Below are 16,986 nucleotides of genomic sequence, written 5' to 3'. Positions count from 1 at the left end.
TGGTGTGAACCCCTGGCCAATATCCCATAATCTTGCACGAATCAGTTGCCCTATAATAACATTTGACCCGTAAGGCTATTGTTCAAATGTAGTACTTTCATTACCATCCAAATTCTCGGCTTCTGACTTTAGATATGTGACATACCACAAAATACCTTTTCACACACTCGTCGAAGCTGTTCAAGTAAGTTCTTCCAACTATATTCAACTTGCTACGCCTGTTTGAACCCTTTGTGTCATCGCTGTCTCGACTGAGGAAGTAGCAACCGGTTCAATGACTTCAGCGTCATAGCTCACCACTCGTCTGTGTCATCGGAAGGTCGTAAACGTCTGGGAGTCACATGGCACAGAGAAATCCTCCGACCATCAAATCCTCATCTGAAGGTCTCTCCCGGGGTACAAATCTCGAGAGTGGAAACCAGCTCTGGAGTCTTGCTTCTGAGTCCCGCTTCTAGCTCCACTCAAATCCCGTATAAAGAGCCTCGATAGCTCCCTCGTTACCAATACTCGGTACTTCAAATGCGTATGTTGGATCCGTCGGTTTGGTCCTCAGTGAACACGCCCAACCTGCGATGCCATCAGCAAGCGTCCTCAAAGCCCCGAAAGCGACTTAGGGCCTTTTTTGGAACCTCCTAAAGTGAAAGAGCTCAGGGATTCGACTTAACGTGAATACCTCTTCAATAGGGTTATCTAAACCAGGACGAAACGCATTCGAAATATAACTCGTCTTCTACCTTCCGCGCGGGAAACACTCAAGTATACATCTGCTGCCTGAACCGGGTGGTGGCTTTTCATATGGGTAGGTTGCCACTGCGTTTACGGGAGGTTCCCGTGTGTTGCGTTTCCGAAAACCCATCCCCTCTGCACCCACGCGCGGAGCGTTTCGCTGAAGCTACGTATGAGGGCCATAATACCCCCGAGTGTTTACATAATTTGTCTACCAGAACATCTCGGGATCATACACCGTGCATCTGGTGACGTAAGGGGGCACAGGGCCATGGTGGCGATATCTTTCCGCCAAGGCCTCGTCTTGTTGCGAGTGCGCTTGAAGCTTGAAGGGTTATGTTCGGGCTGTCTTGGTGGGTTTAGAGGGTGAAGACAAGAGACTCGTACGTTTTCCTTCACATACAAACCAACGAAAGGCCAGTCAGCCCGAATCGACGAAAGGGTGTCAGTCATTTTCTCTGTTGCCCCTCATCGCGATCAGTCTCAACTGAAGGAACGCGTGGAGATGCGGGTGGTGTACATCAACCAATCCTATTATGGAAGTATAAGTAAAACAATTGTCTGAGCGGTGGATATGGATGTGGATGTGAATGACAGATCCTAATGGAGTGTGCCGGATGGATGTTTCGCGCAGAAGCAAAAAAGGTCGGTAGATGAGGACGGGTCAGTATAGAAGGGCGGTGATGTGGTGAGATGGAGGACCAATTTGCTTTCCTCCAATGGAAAGACGGACAAGGAGCAAGCCTCAAGGCAACCAACCTCACCAATCTCAACGTCCCCTTCCTTTCGGTTGACGGTGGATTGGGTTGGTTTGGTGATCTTGTTGGTTGGCCTGTAGTGGTGGACACGCTGATATCACGTTACCGGTTTCGTGATCCTTTGCTTGGGGCCGATGTGATGCGGTTTTAGGCCTTCCACGGCTACGGCAACCGCAGTTAAACTAATGTAATCAACCAAGTCTCCAATTTGGTATGGCTTGGCAACCATAATCTGAAGGTTTGTTGGATTGTGGTTGTCCATCTACGCCAACCCTGGACAACCAGATTGAGTTGAGGAGGTTGCTTCGAGGCTTGACAACGAGGACAAGTTTGAGAAGATGGCGATAGGGAGGAAAGTAAGGAACACTTTCGTTCCCCTTGAAGCGAAGGATGTCTGTCGAAATGAATTTCTTTGAGGGCCATTGATTGTTTACATCGTTTGTTTACTTTCCCAGTTTGAGGCAATTTCAGCGGAAGGAGCGCGTGAAAAATTGGCACCTGTAGACCTCAAATGTTTCTGCCGAAGACGCAACAATTAAATTAAGGACGAAAATTTGAATACCCTTGACATGCTCTCTCAGACGACGTCGACTGCAGAAGGATGTGGTTGATGGGTGCGATGGTGGGCGGCTCATTTTGAGTATCTCTCCCGAAGTAAATGAGCGGTATATCTTTGTGCCGATGTTGGTGCTTGTGGCTTGAAGTTGGATAAAGTAGATGTCTGGAGGATGGGGGGCTATTCGGACTGCCAACCCGTTGTTGAATTTGCGCCCTCAGGCACACATCGGGAAAATCGTTGGGCATTATCAGCATTGATTTTCGACCGATCAGATCAATCAACAGAATGCTTATCAGAATGCCAGCAGCCATCCTGTCCCAAACTTGAAGGTAATGCGGTATCAGCACCGTGTACGTCCTCCTGCAATTGACCACATCCTGGTCCATGACCAGTCAATTATGCTGCGCTACCTACTTTTTAGCATCGTTCACTAGGAAGCAGTAGTGGGACGTGTGGTTCTGTCACTACCACTCCACCTATAGCACGAATGCAAGGTGCCAATCTCGTCCTTACAGTCCACTTACAATGCCTGCTTCCCCAACGTCGTATTGGCCGAGTCTCACGGCGGACACCCGAAGGATTACTTGCGAGTCTATTGCCACATGTGATTAGACCAATGTGCTTCTGGATAGGCTCACAGGAAACTTCAGTAAATCATGTAGCTCCAATCATCAATGTGAAGGAATGCCACCCGAATGAAAGCCCCAAGCAGTCCCGTGGCTTCTACACTGTGCGGCTCCAAAGCCTCCTTCAACGCCTTTCCTGTCCCATCCCATATGCTGTGCTCCAAGATAACCATGACCGGGAATAACCTTGACCGCGGTCCTCTTGGCCATCCGAAGACATCATCTTGTCGATAGCCGCTTTGACTTCGTCCTACATAGGGCCAGGGTGTTCCCTGTTATTAGTTGATGACATCCTTCGTACTAATCGAGTACAGCTAAGCAGTGACGACGTTTTATAGAGATACTATGGGATGCTTAGAGGAAGAAGTGAATCTTGATACTGTGATAGACATGCAGCCACAGGTTTCACGACCTCATACTGTCATATACATAAGGACAAGCGCAACAGGAACGCTACCATAATGTCTGCAGTTTTGGGGCTAGTGCGGCCACTAACAATAAAGTTGGACAATGGCATCAGCTGTAAGCAACCGATTGCAATGATCATTGCCCACAGCCAAAGATCTCCAACCTCAGTGTTGGAAGTTCGTGATGTATTATTGATGTTGAAGTTCAGCGTTTTTCTTTGTCCATACACAGATCCGGCAATACCCTTACTTGCTACAATTCTGAAAAGACTTGTAGTAAAATCGAAGGGTGGCATACAGTGCGTGGACATGAAAACACTTTCCAGTGAATGATTCTGATTTGATGCCGTTGCACCTGGCCCATTCCGGGCGATGATAGCGGCAGAGGTGAGCATGCTGCCCATGCGAAAATTAAACTGCTGCACCACAGTGTGCATTAGTCTCGTGACGATAAGATCGAAGGCCATTCTTATTTGGCACCGCAAAAGATCAGCATTCTCTGCAATTGCTCAAATACTCAATCAAGACTCCTGGATCCTGAGCAGAGGTACCCCGACTCTGCAGGTGCCCATGGCCGCCACTGGTCCCATAACCACGTGCTCCATCCATGCTCATCCATGAACAATCTTGAGCAGCAAAAGATCATTGCCATTAAGCACACCAGCACCAAGACTTATTCAAATTACCATTTGAAGAAAAAACCGGTACTTGACTTGCCCATATTCTCTCTTGTCTGTCACCTGCCTCGAGCAAACATCTCATGCCACTTTCCCCTGGCAACAGGAGCAGCGCCGGACGCGCCTTCGGTGGTAAGCTCCACCATGTCATGGACTGTGGATATAATCTTGAGTCCGGCTTGAGGAATATCTGAAGACGACGCCGCAGTCTCACAAGGGGACAGGAGCATGAGGGCATTGGATGTGTTCTTCTGCCGAAGAGACCAAGTCTGGCTACCGTGTTTGAGGACAGCTGAGGTTGTGGACGACTCTAAGGTCAACCTAAAGACAGGCATTAGCATGTGTGCTTTGAAGTGGATACCGAGGGCTTCAGGTTACACAGGGGGGTTTTCGGATTCGAGAAGAGCCAGCAGTTCCGAGGGTAGCTCCAACAGCTTGTAGCCCACTCCATCCGCGGCATGCGTGAGAGGAATACCCGCAGCGTCTTGGGTTGCCATGCTGTTCAGCTCACCGGGGCGTGATGTGGGAGATAGTTGAGCATGTAAAAGTGCGATTCAGATGGCAAATCGAAAAGGGAATAGCTCTTGGTGACGTTGAATTAACGTGATGGATGTTGCTAAAAACAGCACGGAGGGGCAGCTTCGGACGGGATGTTTACTTTTTGGTGGGACAGTCTGCCATGATTGGCCAGGTTCTCGAGCGCGTTCGCGTTTTTCAGGGTCTCTCCCAGCCTCATGGAAATCTCCGAGTGGCACTCCAGCCCTTGCCAAGGGCCCCAGTCGAGATCCGGAATATTTGACAAGCAGCCTTGGAAGGCGCCCACCGCTCCCCAACCACCGCCCACATTCCACCGTTGTCGCTCGTTTCAGTACCACGTCAACAACAACCGCAGCATTCTTTCTCTGGCAAGTCCTGGCCGCAGTTCGCTCTTCTTGTACATATAACCGGTTTATTAATATTCGAGTGTCATATTTGTGGCTGGCTATTCGTTGCTTTGATCGTCGGCAACCTTGCGTCTTTTTTTCTTGCAGCAGCCAACAGTCCAAGGCCCAGACCCCGATCCGCCCCCCAAAGTAAACAAATCGGGTCTCCGTAGCAGCTGTGCGCCCGGTCGCGCTACGCATCGGGACATCGCGAGCGAGCGTGTTTATTTGAGGAGATTCACGAGCGTCTGTGCTACTCGACCCCGTCAGGCCCGTCTTCGCCCAATATCGAAGGCAGCGTCACCACGACAATATTTACTGACGCTCGAAGCCTCGGGTCTCTCGCTTACCCCTCCCCCCTCCCCCAGCCCCGACTACGTCGCCGCCTCGCCTGCCCTCCCGAGACTCAGTAACCGTCCCTTCTCGGTCTCTTCAGCATGAGAGCGGCCCATTGAAGCGGCCATGGTTCGCGTCACCGAGGAGCTGGCGCTATCGCCAGAGCATGTCACTCTTTACTACACCACAGACCCGTTGCTCGGCCACCTACCAGTGCTGATCTTCCATGGGCCGTCGACGACTGCCAACTACACCTTCAACAGCTCCCGAGTCCAGGTCCACATCTACAGCCCGGCCGGCTTCCAGTCGTTTCCTCGTGTCACCATTTCACCCAATTCTCCCTTCTACCAGGTCGTCAACTACTTGCCGCGCGAGTTTCAAGTCGATGAGGTCTACCGCGCCCTCGCTTTTGGCCTGTTCAAGTACTTCTCCGAACTGCCAGAGGGCGTCAAGAACCACATCAAAAACCAATACCCCACCACGCGTGGGCGCAGGCCGGGCTCGTCCCCAGCCCTGTTCGGCGAGCAACATGCCGCCGACATCGCCAAAGCCATGATCAAGGCCGACAACACTGTCGAAATCGCCCAGAAGCTGCAGATGGCCTTGCAAACTCAACACATCAGCAATGTCGACATCGACCTGGTCCTCCCGCCCGGTGCAATCGTCCCTCTGCAAGCTACGGACCTGGAGGATGTACCCGAGGACGAGGACGATATTATGGACCCTACTTTGCGGCAATACGGCATGTACACGCCCTTAATCAAGTTGCTTGGAGAACCGATATTCCTGCCAACGTCCAGATTGCGCCGCGCACCCTCCAAACCGTCGGCGCTCAATAGGACAAGATCGTTCTTGAAGGACCAGAAGATCGAACTGCGCCGGAAACTGGCAGAGTTGGTGGACACCGAGGAGCGCTATGTCATGAAGATGAACGAGCTGATCAAGCATGTTGCCGACGAATACAGACAGAAGGCCAAGGAACGGAAAACGGACAGCTTCAGTCCGTCGGTGGAAGACGTCGAGAAGCTCTTCCCCCGATCATCCGACCGGATATTGCAGGTCAACTCGGCTTTCGTGCAGGATCTGCGCAAGGTCATGGACGAGACGGAAGAGGATGCCTTGAAAGACATGGAGTTCGGCGTCTCGATGCCGAGAGCTGGGCCCTCTGGCAGCTTTTCTAGTCGATCCAAAGATCCAAGCGGGACTCTGGCGATTGCGAAAGTCATGTTGGAGTGGTTCCCTCAGTTCACAGACTGCTACCAGGACTACATCCGCGCCAGTCAGAACTTCCCCCATCTCATCACATCCTTCATCAGCCAACAATCCAGCTTCTCGCAACGAGTGGCTTCAACTGGCGAGCAACACCTTCGCTCGACCGTCATTGAGCCGGTCCAGAGACTTCCGCGGTACAGCTTGGTCATTGATCAAATCGTCAACTGTCTGCCAATCACGCACCCGGCTCTTCAACCAATGTTAAAAGCAAGAGACATCATCGCCAACATCTGTTCCATGGATGATCCCCTCGCAGACAAACCACATGTCAGCAATCGTTTGCGCAACATGGTTGAGAGTTGGCCAAACGACCTCGAACCCAAGGGTCGTCTCATCGCCGCCATCGATTTCTCCGAACTGCCTGCGCCCTTCGAAACGGATGCGCCAATCGACATACACACTGGTGAAAGAGCCGGCATTTTCTTGCTGTTCTCCGATTGCGTTGTGCTTGCAAAAAAGGTGTACGGAGGGAATATGACAGCACGCGACCTACTACGAGAAATCGACAAGCCATCAGCAGCTGGACTCCTGGCAACCATGACGAATGCAGCAGGTGGTCCAGGATCATACGAGCTGGCTTTTGCAGGATGGCATGACCTGCCCAGCATCCGATTTACCGAGTCGGCGGATGGCCGACTGGTGTGGATGACTTCGTCCAAGGAGATGAAGGGTGCCCATGCCGGAGAGCATGTCACGAGCAGGGCCATAACATCGCGCTGCTTCCAACTGGAGGAATTGTACGAAAGCAAGGCAGCCAAGTTCACCGAGGACGTCGTCAAAGCCAGAATTGAAGGTCGGTTCAGCGAGGCGGAACGAGAAGACCCTTCCTGGACTCTACGGTCTGTCCGCATGCCTGATACCGGGCTCGGTCTATATGCTGCTGTTTTCCAAGAAGGGCTGGATCAGCTTGTCGAAGGTCGCAAGGAGCCAGCCCCGATCCGAATTGTTGTCGACCACGAAAAGGGAACCAAGGGCTCTCCCGTTGGCCACTATGGTGTGGAAATCGTGTCCGACGTGAAGACTGGAAGCGGTGACATGACCAAAGTGGTTGTCATCACAATTGGATTGTCTGGCAAGAAGTCCACGGACGAGACCGTTCTGGAGGACTTTTTGTCAACCCTGGCCCGTCGGCGTAAGTAACAACGTCCCTCGTTGCATACCCACCACGCAAAATACTAACGCTCACGGCAGTCATTCAACTTTTGAGCACACAATTTAATCCTTCTAATCCGGATCTCACTCATGCGCTGGTCTCGTTTCACATCAAAATCCTCAAGGGGCTCGGGGCCACCAATCGAACGGAGAAGACGCGTTCATTCCTGGGCACCTCCCCGGTGAAGATGCTCACCAGTTTCCTGGGCGGCGGAAGTACGGATACGCTTGGCTCGCCTAGTAGGTCCCAGCGCACGCCCGTGACCTCCGTCTTTTCTCCACCTATAAGCAGATCGAACAGCTCCACCAGGGAAACAGCCTCATTATATGGGTCAGCCAAGAGCAAAGACGGCATCCGGATGGGCATCGAAGACGACAAGCCGGAGAACCCCCTCGTTCGACTCGAGCACACCTTCACGGGCTATATGGCTAGTCTCCAGGCTCGAAAAGGCAATTTCATCGGGCGAACATTGCTTAACCGCTCGACCGTCGACGAGCTCAGCGTCAACGATCTGTACAACAAAATGATCGAAAGTCCGTTCGACATCGAGATCTCTGCCGATGTCAGTGCCGACGTCGTATTTGTGGCATTCGAGAAATTCGTACGTTTTGCATGGCGCGACCAGATTGGACCAATCATGGCAAGAAAGGCTCTGGATGCACTCCAAGAACGAGCCTCCAAGATAGTGCCTGGTGACTTTGCCGACTTCGTTCACTATCTTTTTGCCGACATGGCACCGCAAAATCGTCGCGCGTTTACGGCCCTTATTAAGCTGCTGGCGGACTTGCTCGACGGCTGCGGCAACGACGGCGATAGAGGCGCCCTCACAGTTGCCTTTGCTGAGCTCTTGGTTGAGGATGACAGTGCACACAATTACATCAACCTGTTGGACCGCCTAGTTCAGGATTGTGACCGCATCTTTGACGGAGGTTCAGGAGGGGGTTTCGATTTCAGCATGTTACAAGGGAACTCCGCGTTTGATTCAATGAACTCGTTTACCCGTAATGCGAAGTCGCAGAACGGATCATTGACATCAAACACATCCTCCCTCAGGAGAAAGCTTGGTTTCGACACCTTGTTGCGCCAGAACAGCAGGGACGAAACGAGGCCTTCGGTGTGGCGGACACTGAGCAAGCACGGCAGGCACCCCACCACAGGTGAAGCGTCAAGCATGTCCAAAGCGTCTGCTGGAAGTGTCAAAACATCCAGATCGAAATCCATCGACACCGGTTCCGGACCCAATAAGCTCAGGCGTCCAGGGTCTCGGGATCGGCCGCCTATCGCGGGTGCATTCGATGACATCGTTACTCGGCCGACCAGTTCGCATCGTCTCGAGACTATTGAGGAGCCAGTCACTAAAAGCGGCAAGAAGAAGCGCCGCAGCTCATTATCGGATCTCAAGTCACTGCTGGAAGCAGCAACGCTCGAGGAAGAGACATTGCAACAACCATTGACGGACATGAAGCCGACTTCTGAAAAAATCAACTCGAGTCCACGCACGTCCATGCCGTCGAGGATACCCGTGAGCCCCACCTCAAACACTCGCGCGCCGCCACTGAAGGAGAATCTGACCTTCATCGATCCCTTCAACGCACCGGCCGCCGCTCCGACAACTCCGGCCACGGCACGGTCGTCCCCTCCTGCATCACCGAGAAAGGCACACAGTAAAGGCCTATCGAGCTCCAACATCCCGAATCTCCGAACTTCTCGCATCGCTCGAGCCAATTCCGACGCCCCTTACCGGCAAACTACTAGTCCTAATAAGTCGACCACGGGCAAGTTGCGCCTGCAATCGCCGCAGAAGCTTCGCGAGCGGTTGCAGACGGAGAAGCAAGCAATTGAGGCAGTCGATGCGAGTTTGCAATCCGAACTCTCCAAGATCACAGCCGATATGGCACGTGTCAACTCCTCATTACCCAGGTCCGCCACAACCGACATCAGGAGACTCTCAACCAGCATGTCGGCTCTCGAATCACGTCTGCCCTCCCTCGTTAAAGAACTTTCAGACCGTCAAGAAGCCCTCCAGCGCGACATGGACAACACGCTCAAAGCCACTGAGGCCAAAGTCAAAGCCATCGATCAGCTCTACAAGGAAGCCACCGCTGAGAACGAGCTACTGTACGAGAGGTTCAACAGCGAGCTCGCCAAGATCCTGCGCGCTCTGAAGGGCAAGAGCAGCGACAAGGAGGAGCTGATGGCCAAGGTGAAGGAGTCGAGCGATGAGACGGCTAGGGTGAAAAAGGAGAACGCCAGGCTAAGAAGGGAGATGGCGAGTCTGAGGACGCTGGTAAAGGGGGCTGGCGATGCGGCCTAGAGGGTTGGCTGGCTGGTCTGGCTTCCGGGTAGTCGATTGGTCACAAAACTGACCCAGCGATGGATCGCTCGATTGAAGAGACTGGCAAGAAAACTGGCGTTTTGGTTGCTTCGAAGCATGTGCAGGCTCAATACACTGGTCAAAGGGACGGAAATGGCGTTGTATCGGCTGTGGGAGTAATTATTTTCTGAGGGGCTCGGCCTTGGTAAACAGGCTTACGTGAAGTTGATGCTGACATGGACGGACGGACATGTTGAATGCGGTATTATTGGGGATGAGATACAACCCCGAATAGATGGCAACACGAGGATGAATGGATGGATGGATGATTTGAGATGTCATGATGTCAATGGTGGAGAGAGGGGCAGGCTCTGTAGGGATAGGATTGCCTTATGCATTCATGATAGGAGTGTAAAATCCACGATATTCTTCATCAATTTACGGTGAGACACAGTGATACTACTCGCGCTATTTTTACTACCTGCAAGGTGATACTAGTAGCGTAGCAAGATCAGATTTTCAAGGTACTTCTACGTTGAAACGGAATATGAATGGAGGGAGGACCGATTTATTCCTTTCCCAGGTAACATGGCCTAATAACAATTACGACACAATATCTGCCTGTCATTACGAGGGTCATCCATGTCGGGATTCGATCTCAACCCGCCTGTCTCGAGGCTGTGTGTGCTCTAACTACAAGTCGAAGCCCAAATATCGGTCACGAACTCACGAAGTGGTCCTTTTTCACAGTAATTTTAAGCCTTACGGAAGGGGTTGGCTGATTTCGCCCCGTCGCTGTGTGATGTTCCTAGCATGCCTTGAAATGCTGATTCCAGAGCTAATCGGAGTAACCCACCCGGAGCGGAGGGGACTTAAGCGGAGGGGACTTAAATAGACGGTGGCTGTTTTTGGGACTTTCCAATGTGAGGTGCTGGGAACCATGGGCGTGCCGCAGCTGCATAGCAATTTGAAACCACCCAGAGGGATGGGGACTCGGAGGAGGGGGGGATTGCGAAAGTGCGAGTGCTCAAAGGAGGCTAGGCTATATAGCAATTTTAATCCACCCACCTAGAGGGACGGGGGCTGAGGGAAGGGGGGGACTCAGCCTCGTTCAAAAGAGAATATGGTGTGGTAGCTCCGATAAAACAGCAATTTTAACGGGAGGGGACCTCAGGAAGAACATGGCTGCAGCCGACAGCCTTGGGTCTGTTGAACTTCGTTCAACTTTGTCTAATTCTTTTTAATCTCGTCCATTATACTATGTACTGTCCTATACAAGCCTACGGCTTATGAAGACAGTAGGTCTAAAGACCCGAAGTATAGCGGGTAAATTGCCCAGTCCTACATGCAAGTCTGACCCTGTACCGCGAATTTATATACTTCTTAATTATTGTTTTTCCCTTGCAATATCATGGAGGATTGTGATGTTGATTGAGCTAAGTTAACCTCCGTCAGGTGTAACGGTAGAATGTTACCTATCTAACTAGTGTACATTGTTACGGAGTAACTAGGGCTCCGCCAGTGGACTGTGTGCCACTAGTCCTCTGTTACAATATAAGCTTTCTGAATCAACCCGGAGGTTGAGATCAGTGGGCTGTGGATTTTAGTAGGACGCCCAACTCTACTAACCTAAACCTTGTCCCAGCACTTTCGTATTGATCATGCGTTGTCTCCACAAACCGCCGCCGGATTCGAACCGGCTTTGCTGTAAGAGGAAGGCTTGGGGCTCCCCCCTCCTCCCCCCATCCCTCTGGCTGGGTTAAAATTGCTGTGAAGAGGCTTGGGGCTCCCCCCCCTCCGAGTCCCGATCGTACAATAACGCTCCCCCCTCCTCCGAGTCCCCATCCCTCTGGGTGGGTTAAAATTGCTGTGAAGTCCTTTTAACGTTAACTGGCCCGCTGCATGCATGAAGAGGCTTGGGGCTCCCCCCTCCTCCGAGTCCTTTTAACATTAACTGGCCCGCTGCTGCATGCATGAAGAGGCTTGAGGCTCCCCCCCCTCCGAGTCCCGATCGTACAATAACGCTCCCCCCTCCTCCGAGTCCCCATCCCTCTGGGTGGGTTAAAATTGCTGTGAAGTCGCTTCACCTTTGTAGGCGAGAACGGCAGATTGGACAGAAAATGGAAGACATCATTTATACTTACCGTGCAGTAAATACCTGCAGGACACGCTGATTCTACGCTGCAATTCTAACCCTCAAAAAGAAGAGAGAAAACGTGGAAAACAGGACGTTTTGTGCTGATCAGCTCTTTGAAATTTGCAGAACCAGAAGTATCACATCATTCCGACTCACATTATCTACGTATTTTCTCTCTCGTGGAGATAAGAAGCTGGATGGGTTTACTATCTGGTCAGGTGAACAGTAACTATGCAGCTTTCTGGTACGTAGCCTCAGCTGTCCCAAAGGGCCGTCTACTCTCGAACCCAATGTAATACAGTTGCCATGTTCCTACTAGAATAAGTGGCGAGGAATTGTTACAAGACTGAACCCGATTTCTGAGCGTTTTCTCTACAATACCACTCGGCGTATACAAAAGGAGTTACAACTAACGAATGCTCTATTATCTCACTGTGGATGCTTTCCTGGGTACTAACGTACCTTCTTCGTAATAAATACAAATTGTGTCATATGGACGCCCTTCATTGATACCAATATGATGAACTATGTACTATCAATCTTCAATTACAAAACTAAACCGGACCGGTAGAAGATCACGATTATAAAGGTTAAGTGGGGAAGGAATGAAGTGGAATGATTGGTTCGCAACATGCCTACCTTTGTACAGAACATCGCCCTACTTTCCTTTGTAGTAATTTCAATATCCAAGGGGATAGACACATAAATAAGCAAAATTATCTGGTAGAGTCGTCCCGAGTCAAAATTATATTGTCGTTTTAGCACTACAACTGATGTTATGTAGTTGGCATTCTCATTCTAGAGACCCTTTCCGCAAGGCGGTGGGAAGGAAACTTGGGTATACGTCTTGAACGGGAGAGAATATAACAGGAATGACTGCCGTTGTCCATGAAATAACACAAGTCTCCAGGTTCGTGGGGTAACTACATTCTTCTTCTAGACCTTTCGATTTGAGACTGACTGGTCATCAAGCAAGGCGCGGCATACGAGAAACATCTACCAAGCGAATATTAAGCTCAGATACCACCCTTTTCACTAGACAAAACGCCAGCAATATGATAGTCAGATAGCGCCATGAGATAATACTCTAGCTGATTTTACCGTGCGACCAATCAGCTAGTACCTGTTTAAGTTGCATCTCAACATGTTCCGTAGGCTAAGGGGAATAAGGATGGTTCATAAACATTCCTCGATCGTACACATGTCGTCCTTGAATCATGGTCGCGATCGCAAGGTTGGTAAACCACGCCAAATGTTTGGTCAGGAGCAACAGCGGGAGCACGGTTCCCTATTTTACGAAACTAACGGACTGCCAAAACACGGGTATACTTCGCTGCCTAGGAAACGAGTTGGGCATAGCAAGGTACCAGTTAACAGATCTCTGCCCCCCATCTCGCCCTCAGGGCATCAGGCCATCAGCTTCCTGCCCTTATAGCTTCATTCGCAAAAGCTCGTAAACATGCTGTAAACCTGGGCTGGCCAATTATGTTGTTTCATTGTTGCCCCCGCGGAAGGATGTGGGTACAAGTTCTTCACCACTACACCCTCAGAGCCACCATATCTACCTCTTCCCTATGAAAAGAAAAGAAAATTAACATCGACTACAGTCTAGCCTACGATTAATACTAAACTCTACATACAAAACTCATGCATATGCGCTTGGCCAATGTGATCGGCAGCCAAGCCTCAACCCAATGCCCAACGCCAAAGTCAGTCAAAACGAAAATGCCATGGGGTATCATCATGTCATTGAAACCACTAGTTAGTTCCTGGCCCGTCCGAATGCGGCATGCGGACCTTGTGGGTTTCCAGCCCTGTTTCGAATCTCCACCCGGTGCGGGTGGTGTGCCCGTACGGGAACTGGTGGACGGGGACCTACTCCAACCATGGGAATCTGCGGGATCGGAGGCATGTGCTGCAAGTGCGGCATCTGCGGCATCTGCGGCATCTGTGGCATCTCCGGTATTTGTACGCGTTGGGCAATATTTCTTCGAATATCTGCCACGCTCCGCCGCATCTCTTCCATCCAGGGATCGTCCTCCTGCCCATATGGTCCATCATTGAGCAATCCAAAAAGCCTCACCTCGGGGAAGCCCTGGAAGTTGTTGACGTTGCTGAATGGGACTATAGCAGGCAAATCCGCATTTTGCATGCCAAAGAAGACGTCTCCATTGCGAAGAGCAGCCTCTACTTGGGCATGTTGAAAGGGCGCGGGCTGGGGGTTGAGATTGCCAAGCACACGCTCTGGAGCTGACTGGGTTCGATGGAGATTGCTTTGGGGATTTGGGTCCGGGGGTTTGGCCGGATTGGCTAAGCGTCGCCGCGGTCCCTCGCGCATTTCGCGCATTTTGACCTCAATTTCATGTAATTTGGCATAACGCCTCTCCCTCCGCTCAGCCCAGTGCTTAGGCAAATTCACCTCATCATGAGGTTGGTGAGCTGGCGGGGGCGGCCCCAACGGTCGCATCCCTGGCGGTCTGGCCTCGAACAGAAGCGGTGCTGCACCGGCATGGACCGCCGCTTGTGCTTGGGCTTGCAGATCCTGGCGTACTTGACGGGCATGAGCCATGACATGGGCAAATGCCGCTCGATGATGGAAACGTGGGTCCCGCTCTTTCCGCTTTTGGTCGTCTTCTTTCACCTTTTCCGACACCTTGAACTCCAAGAATACATTGTCCTATTTGATGCAAGTTAGCCAGTGTTCTTTCCCAGTATCAACTGAACCGAGCAAGCAAAGATTAGCATAATCTCTATGGCATGTGCTGCATCTACATTCTCTACTATAACTGAGTAAAGTTGCAACGGATGGCGCGCCTATGAATGCAAGTGTGGGAAAAGGGGCTAAGATGGAATATCTGGAATTACCACGTCCGGGTTTTCCTGCGCGACCTTCTGCCGCATCTCTTCCTCGGCGCGGCGCACTTCATTCTGGTGACGCTCTTCGGTAGCATCAAACAGAGGACACTGCCCTTCTTTGCCGCCGCGACTGGTATCGTTGAAGTGGGAGTAGTCCTTGACGGTTTGCCGACATACGTAGCACTGGATGGTCCTACATCGGGTGCAGGTTATCTTGTTACAGCCGTCCTGCTTGATAAAAGGGTTCGAGCCTGGCGGTGTAGTTAGCATTCTGTCCATAATGCCCGATTGAAGATTTCACAGGGGCGTCTGTATGCCACCGCGTTTACCACTGCTTGTTGTGGAGCTAACCTACACTTATTGCACTTCCGGATCACTGCCTCGCTCATCGCCTCCTCGATGGTATGCCGTGCTGAATGACCCTCCTCGAGCTTGGCCTCGTCACAAGTTTTTGGGATATGTGTCTCTTTGCGGCAAAGTCGGCAGCTGACCACCTCGCACTCGGGATTGGCGCATCGGAACTCTTTGTTCTCCTCGACCGTCGGATACTCCATGGCAAATGGGCAGAAGGGGCACGTCTCGAGGTTCTCGATGCCTGCTTCCCGCAAAACCTCCGCTTGCTCGTTACGGTCTAATGCTGTCTGTAGCTTATTGTCCAGGAACTTCTTCCTCTGGGATATAGAGAAGCCAGCCTCACAGTTATCCATCGACATACAGGTCAGTTTATACTTGGAGTAGCCAATGATGGTTTCGGCCTGTTGTTTTGCACAGCCTCTGCAGAACCAATGAACCGTGTCGCCTTCGCAGTGTACCATCCGATTGATTGGGCAATCGTCGAAGCAGCACCCACACTCGGCCATTTCTCCAAGCATTCTAGACCTTTCAAGGTTGGAGACCTCTTCCGCTTCCTCTGCCAGCTTTGCGTTCTTGCCATTGCGCACCTCTCGCGCTGCCATGAACTCACTTATGGCATCACGTTCCACGGGACCGAGGAGATCCATTTGTAGGGTTGATATGTTATCAGGCGTGTATTGATCCAAAATTTTGGACATCGATCTTTTGTTCTTCCAAGGTGGATTGTTGTCGTCCCAGCGCCGGATGCTGTCATCAATAGTCGTATACGCTTGAAATAGCGATGCTGACGTGTTAAGCATGTTCTTGATAGTATTCACGGGAACCTTTGGAAAGTCTTGGCTTATCAAAGTCGTGGCAAAATGCTGATATGTCTGCGTTCGCATCCTAAGGACGTATTCAGGGTCATCAAGCTTCGACTTGATGTCGTTTTTGCCGGTTTGCCCAGGAGCGTCATCCTTGTCGTCCCCTCGCTTTCTTTTCTTGGGGTTCTCGCGTCTGGGATATTGATGGCCTTTTTCTTGCTGGTCCAAAATTGTCGCAATAATGGCCTCGGAACTGAAGCCATGCTGCTCCGCAAGCTGATCCAGATGATTGGGGCAAATGTCCTCAAAGACAACCAGCACGCTAGATTGGCATGTCCGCGTGTCAGGCTCCCGCTCCCGGGACGTCAACCCTTGATAAGGATCTGAGATTTCCTCCACACTGGCCGGAGAAGTTGACATGGCTGGTCTAGACGCGCAAAAGAAACCAGCACGCCCAATACCTTTAGACACCTCAATATTTTCCTGGTGGCGACTGGATGCAAGACGACGGATAGCCGCCGAGAGCCTCAGACAAACCTGCCCCATCAGAATCAGCGATCGGAAACATCAAGTTGAAAAGCATGAAGAAACCAGACTGCAAGTAAACAGGGCGGCGACCATAAAGTCGCTGATACTGGTGTCGATTTGTTGAAACCTGGTTGGAGAAGGCATTTCTTGAATTCGTGGCGGCACGAGTCACAAGCTGGACAGCGAATAGAGCTTGATGCTCAACAGGCTCCAGCTGCAAGAGCACAGCCCAAAGTATTTCAATGTGGCATACTTTGAAAGAGCCAAATGCGCTGTTTGACTCGGCGAGGCTTGAGAAGTGGAGTGCTGTGTGCACCTGTGAGGCAGAACACTGGGCAGAAGTGCAGATGAGGGCAGAGCCACTTACGAACGAAGTATTAACACGCTAGGCGCCTCAAGACTCTTATGAAGCAGTCCCAGGAAGTGTGATTCATGTGAAGAGATTCTTTGGGATCGAAGTTCATGTGCAGACTGAAGATGGGTCGGCTTCGCTTGTGTTCCCAGGTCGCACCTGCCTTTATTGCCGATGACACGCTCAGCGACTCCCAGGCGCTGTC

The 16,986-nt window shown here is 51.4% G+C and overlaps 5 protein-coding genes across 5 annotated transcripts; 1 reads left to right on the top strand and 4 right to left on the bottom strand.

Moving 5' to 3' along the window:
• Positions 1 to 2,972: 2,972 nt before the first annotated feature.
• Positions 2,973 to 3,677, bottom strand: BCR38DRAFT_77741 (uncharacterized protein). The gene has a single exon (XM_040865633.1). The coding sequence runs from the start codon at positions 3,541 to 3,543 to the stop codon at positions 3,091 to 3,093; it is 453 nt and encodes a 150-aa protein (XP_040711210.1). The 5' UTR covers positions 3,544 to 3,677; the 3' UTR covers positions 2,973 to 3,090.
• Positions 3,678 to 4,532, bottom strand: BCR38DRAFT_77744 (uncharacterized protein). The gene is made up of 3 exons (XM_040865634.1): positions 4,412 to 4,532; positions 4,132 to 4,336; positions 3,678 to 4,074 (listed from the first exon to the last, which is right to left on the bottom strand). Exons 2-3 carry the CDS (start codon positions 4,248 to 4,250, stop codon positions 3,813 to 3,815), a joined length of 381 nt encoding a protein of 126 aa, XP_040711209.1. The 5' UTR covers positions 4,251 to 4,336; positions 4,412 to 4,532; the 3' UTR covers positions 3,678 to 3,812.
• Positions 4,533 to 5,138: 606 nt separating this feature from the next.
• On the top strand, positions 5,139 to 9,751 carry BCR38DRAFT_489650 (RhoGEF domain-containing protein; the record flags this gene model as incomplete). Its single annotated transcript, XM_040864420.1, has 2 exons — positions 5,139 to 7,416; positions 7,476 to 9,751. 2 exons carry the CDS (start codon positions 5,139 to 5,141, stop codon positions 9,749 to 9,751), a joined length of 4,554 nt encoding a protein of 1,517 aa, XP_040711208.1.
• Positions 9,752 to 13,452: 3,701 nt separating this feature from the next.
• BCR38DRAFT_77706 (uncharacterized protein) lies at positions 13,453 to 14,593 on the bottom strand. Its single transcript, XM_040865632.1, has 2 exons — positions 13,529 to 14,593; positions 13,453 to 13,460 (listed from the first exon to the last, which is right to left on the bottom strand). Exon 1 carries the CDS (start codon positions 14,455 to 14,457, stop codon positions 13,651 to 13,653), a length of 807 nt encoding a protein of 268 aa, XP_040711207.1. The 5' UTR covers positions 14,458 to 14,593; the 3' UTR covers positions 13,453 to 13,460; positions 13,529 to 13,650.
• BCR38DRAFT_353404 (uncharacterized protein) lies at positions 14,494 to 16,321 on the bottom strand (the record flags this gene model as incomplete). The annotated part of the gene is made up of 3 exons (XM_040856780.1): positions 14,494 to 14,565; positions 14,754 to 14,995; positions 15,100 to 16,321. Coding segments are annotated over 3 exons (1,536 nt in total), but the record flags the coding sequence as incomplete, so codon positions are not given.
• Between the last annotated feature and the right edge of the window lie 665 nt (positions 16,322 to 16,986).

Source organism: Pseudomassariella vexata (genome assembly GCF_002105095.1).
Source record: "Pseudomassariella vexata strain CBS 129021 chromosome Unknown BCR38scaffold_17, whole genome shotgun sequence".
Taxonomy (NCBI): domain Eukaryota; kingdom Fungi; phylum Ascomycota; class Sordariomycetes; order Amphisphaeriales; family Pseudomassariaceae; genus Pseudomassariella; species Pseudomassariella vexata.
The sequence above is the reverse complement of the archived record's forward strand: the minus strand, read 5'-3'. Positions and strand labels throughout refer to the sequence as shown.